Source organism: Grammomys surdaster, unplaced genomic scaffold, assembly GCF_004785775.1.
Source record: "Grammomys surdaster isolate TR1022 unplaced genomic scaffold, NIH_TR_1.0 136, whole genome shotgun sequence".
In the NCBI taxonomy this organism is placed as follows: domain Eukaryota; kingdom Metazoa; phylum Chordata; class Mammalia; order Rodentia; family Muridae; genus Grammomys; species Grammomys surdaster.
Genome location: NW_021604594.1, coordinates 15346679 through 15351821, shown reverse-complemented (window position 1 = coordinate 15351821; position 5143 = coordinate 15346679). Strand labels below are relative to the sequence as shown.

General features: G+C 40.7%; 1 protein-coding gene across 1 annotated transcript in view; it reads left to right on the top strand.

Annotated features, from left to right (window-relative positions):
* Positions 1-580: 580 nt before the first annotated feature.
* Nostrin (nitric oxide synthase trafficking) overlaps positions 581-5143 on the top strand; it is a 61913-nt gene continuing 57350 nt past the window's right edge. Inside the window, exon 1 of the mRNA XM_028763052.1 lies at positions 581-682. Coding sequence (XP_028618885.1) covers positions 656-682 — 27 coding nt within the window. The 5' untranslated portion in view covers positions 581-655. The remainder of the gene's footprint in view (positions 683-5143) is intronic.

Here is a 5143-nt window from a genome sequence, read left to right as displayed (position 1 = left end):
TAGGGTAAATCTTTCCACCGCAATTAACTCAATCTATACACCCCCTCACAAACATGCTCTGAGGTGAGCCTCTTAGATGAGTCTAGATCCTGTCCAGTTGTCAATCAAGGTAAACCATCATACAGACCCATCTGGATCCAAGAGGGACTGCTGCATAGTTACTGACCTTCTCCCATCAACTTGAGAGTGAAAGACAGCTGTGACTGTCACTTTTCACCCATCTAGCTTGCTTAGATCCCAAAGGTCAGAGCAGCTTAAAGCACAGGAAATGTAATCCATGACTGGACAAGCAAGCTGAAAAAAAACAAAAACATGTGAATTCCCACCATTATTCCGGGCATCCAGATCATAGGGAACTCTATATAGTTTCTGAACCTTCTCTCAAGGCTACACCTCAGGGCCTCAAAGGTCACTGATCTGGTTCTCACCATTTCCCACTGGCTCTTTTGACCCAGAGCTGTTCTTTGCTTTTTCAGGAAACAAACTGGATGAAAGTCCAGGGGCTGGAACTTCCTCCTTGGTGTGTTTGACAAGGACTGACGTACTCTAAGCCCTTTGAATCCCGGAAGTCCAGAACACACCCAACCTGATTGATTGCAGCGTCCAGCATGCTGGATCGAGCGTAGGTAAAAGAAAAAGCAGACAGCATTTCAACATGAGGGACCCACTGACGGATTGTTCGGTGAGTAGCCCAGTGTAGTCTGTGTGACTGTGTGTATGAGGCTGGGGGAAATTTATAGATTAGTGGATTTTTAACTGCAGAAGTTGGAGACAATCAAAAACTAGGCATGTTTAGATTTTGGCTGTGGAACAAAAGTCTGTGGTTTTTCTTTGGTTAAGCTTAAAATAGAGCCCTCTTGAAAATGTGACAGTCATAGCTGTCTTTCATTCTCGAATTGATGGGGAAAGATTTGGGTGAGTATATAGCATCCTACTTGAATCCAGATGGGGCTGTTTGAGAAGCAATATTAAAGTTTGCTTGACAAGGCGCCAACATCATCAACATCGTGTGTGGAGTAGACAGGGAAGCTCAGGGACCGACTGTCTGCAGTGCATTTGGTCTCAGAGATTAAGTCGGGGAAGAAGGATTTGCCTCCCCACCCTTCACTCCATTCCTGCTTTTTAATCAAACAGTTTGAGAGTTGTGATCCCAAGCCCTCAGGACACAGAACAGACTCCTGCTCTGTCGGCCTGATAGATGGTTCACCAGTCCGCTTGCTCCAATCCTGAGATCTTTCCTCCCCAATACAATATTGATCAAAAGTCCAAAGATACAACAAAGTCACAAATATATTGTTAGTGGCAGAGATTTGACCTAAGAGACAAGATGCAATGGAAATAAAGGGAAGGTAAATTTGTTTAGAAACCAAAGTAATCAAGGATTTACAATGTCTTATCCCAGTAAGCAAAAGGTAAAGCTAAACTTGGTGACCTCAAAAGCCAGGGACTGTAGCCATCGTTCATATATTTTATTGAAAGAGGGGGAGGGGGGCAGAGAGAGAGAGAGACAGAGAGAGAGACAGAGAGAGACAGAGACCTTTGGAAAGGCACATAAGAGAAATCTGTGAAGAAGCCATAGTCAGCAGAGGACTGCAGCTTTCCTTGTTGTTTATTCAAAGGGTAAGGAAACCATGAGTTTAGAAGAGACAGAACGCCAATTGCTGTTGTACAAACCTAGTTCAAGAATGCCAAGGCTGAAGTGAAGCAGATGCCTAACTGTCCAGTAGATTAATTAAATAGTGTAGCACAGGTGCCATTGAGCATAAAAAATGATGTGCTTAATGCAAACACAGATTTCAACACTACTTGAATGATGGTGGTTATGGGTTTTTTAGAGAAATTTGTTTTTCTCTCTTTGTATTTGTACTCTAGTACATTTTAAAATCCTCCCCTGTCTCACATGAATACTGGTGATGTGTTCCCTGGTACAGGTGACACCTGGATAAGTTGAGACAAAAACTTCGTATTCTACTTCTGGGGTGCTAGATGATGCCATATCCTATTTTGAGCACTACCTCCAAGGGTGTTTGTTTTTGTACATGACTGGGGGTCATGTCTATGGGCCCATCGCCACCAAAAGTATCCGGGAGTCAAGAAGAGGCGGATATCCCTTCAGCCTGAACTTCTAAACTCTCTAAAGCCACAGAATATTTATTTATTTGCAATTGTTTCATCTTTATCAAGTGTTCAAGTTGACTTCCTGGTACAATCCCAGCTTGTGCTTGGGAAACAATGCTCTACAGTTTAGAAACATGCTGAAAAAAGGCTCGGGGGTGGGGGTGGGGAGGCATGGATTTCAGACGAAAGCTTCAACACTTAACACTTGTTTTTCACTTAACACTTTTTAAAGAGAACCCAAGGCTTCCAAACGTCCTATTCTATCAGGTCCTAGCTTAGCATCAAACATGGTTAAGCATCTTCATTATGCTATAAATCTTAACTTGGTCCCCACCAATGGATGTGGGCATCAATATCAGTGGGCCAAGAGCAAACTCAAATTAAAAATGGGACAGGGATCTGTATTTATATTTATTTCTAATAAAAATGTAGACTTTTCTTCAAGTATGACTACTCAATACCACTAACAGTGTCTAGGACTGTGTAAACGATGAAGAACTGAGATTTTGTTTTATAACAATGTTATTATATAGATATCTCAGAATATTGTTTATTCTCAGCCTTATTTACATATTTTGGAAAGTTTTCTTTTCTTTTTTTTTTTTTTTTCGAGACAGGGTTTTTCTGTGTAGCCCTGGCTGGCCTCAAACTCAGAAATCCACCTGCCTCTGACTCCCAAGTGCTGGGATTAAAGGCGTGCGCCACCACACCCGGCACATATTTTGGTAATTCTTAAAACTTGTTATTTAACATATTAATATAAACATTCAGCCTAATATCAAAAGCTCAGAAATATTCTTGTAAATATACATATATATGTAGCTCATTTTCTTTATAATCCTACAGTATTTTGTTTTATACATTTAAAAATAGTGAAATATATTTTACCATACTATGAAAGCAGGCCTGGTACAAGAAATTTAAAACTATCTTTTGGGTCACGCCCCTGTGAGAGAATAAGCTGCTACCTCAGCCCTTCAACCTTCGGGAGTCAGATCAACGTCTACTTCAAATGATTGTCACTGAAGTGGGCTAAAGAGTGCTAGACACTATACAGGGCTCTTAAATAATGGTAAGGGTGCTGGAGCTTGCTGCTTTAAGGTTTCCTTTTTTTTTTTAAGTTCTAATTTTGGAAAGAAAAAGAATTGGCTTCAAGCCTCAATGCCTGTGAGCTTATCATTGACACCTAAAAATATGCCACGAGAAATCTTCCTCAACTCCGTGTTCAAGGATGTGGAGAGCATCAAATTCTTCCCAGAGGAAATGACTCAATTATGTTTAAAAAAAAAAAAAGTACTACTTTCTTCCTATGAAATAAAAACATAGGAGCCAAGTCGAGAGAAAGTTACAAGCTACTTGCTGGTTCAGCCTGGGTCACCAGCTGTTGACTGGCACAGATGCCAAAGGCACTATTGCTATGGTCCATGACTCCTGAGAGCCTCAGCTGCACTGGGAGATGGGAAGGAGCAGGTGGAGTCTGGCATGGCTACTGTGTTGCACATAGCATCTTCAGTGTGTGCCACTGAGGTGTGTAAGATGCTTCCGACATTTCTTAGGCCTCTGTTTTATCAGTTGTAAAATAAGACAAGGAGACAGTAGATTATACTATTTCCCTAGTATTCTGTTCCTTATAAATTAAGCAATCCTACCACAAAGCTTCAAATACTAAACAGATCTCTAATAAACGTAGATCATGCCTTAATTTGAGGAGTAGTGCTTAGAAATATCACCATCAGTGAATCAGAATTCACACAAATCAGTAGCACAGGTGTGACATAGAAAGGGTGCCAGGAAGAGGCTTACTCAGCTTCTAAAACTCTGTGAGGGTCAATGTTACATGCTTTTTGAAAAGTCCATGCAGGGATCCAGAGTAAGAACATTTTTGTTTCCAGAACAATTAGATTCGATCTTTTTAAGCACTTGAACTATGTAGTCAGGGAGAGCAACTGGGCCAGTTGAGCAGTAGTGTTTTATAATGTTACAGTTCATCTGTCTAGTCACTCCATAGGCTGATTGCCTCGATCACTAAACTTTGCTTCATTGTTTGGTGAGTTGTTTACTTGTTTGCTTTGTAATAGCAACACTTAAACAGAATTTGCTTATAAGAACGTATCAGAAACATTTCTCTAGTGCTGAATGGGACAGGCCTGTATAGAACAGTTATAAACATGAAGGAAAAAAATTAATGATTTATTTATTTTATATATGTGAGTACACTGTCACTATCTTCAGACACACCAGAATAGGGCATCAGATCCCATGATAACTGGTTGTGAGCCACCATGTGGTTGCTGAAAATTGAACTCAGGACCTCTGGAAGAACAACCAATGCTCTTAACCACTGAGCCATCTCTCCAGCCCCACATGAAGGAAACTTTTAAGGTCTCAGAAATGTCCTAAACATCCTGGCTACTGACAAACTAATTATTTATAAAGAGCATTTAAAAGGAAACCCATGATATGTTATCTTAATAATTAATGGCCCAGGGGAGAAAGTGCATGTTCAAATAAATTCATATGGAGATATAAAATTAGCATGAAGCTCTTTCCTGGGCTGCGTAGGTGTCGGGCTGAGATATCTGAAAGCCCAATGAGTAGGAAATGGCTTCCCAAATTCACTTCCCACATGACTTGCACCAGACGAGTCCTTCGTTGCTTCTAGATAATATTAGGAAGCCACCTGTACCACTTATAAAGGAATCAGCTCTCTGAGTGGGTTTAGTTGGGTTATATTGATTAGCTACATGAAAACATTTGGTTCTAATGAATTATCTAGTTGATTTAATTACCTGACATCTCTAATCTGTCCATAATCTAATGAGGTCATATCTAGCTCTTTGAGCCTTAGCTCTAAGTAAGGGATTGGGTTCAGTGCTTTTCATATTGTGTCCCATAGAGTCCATTCAAAGTCGCCTCTGATGACTGGAAGTGGGTCAGAAGGGGAAGTGAGACAGGAGCAGAGACGTCAAAACCAAGGTGAAAAGGTTTCACACCTCAGAGCAGAAACAGTCTGAGGTTTGCTGAT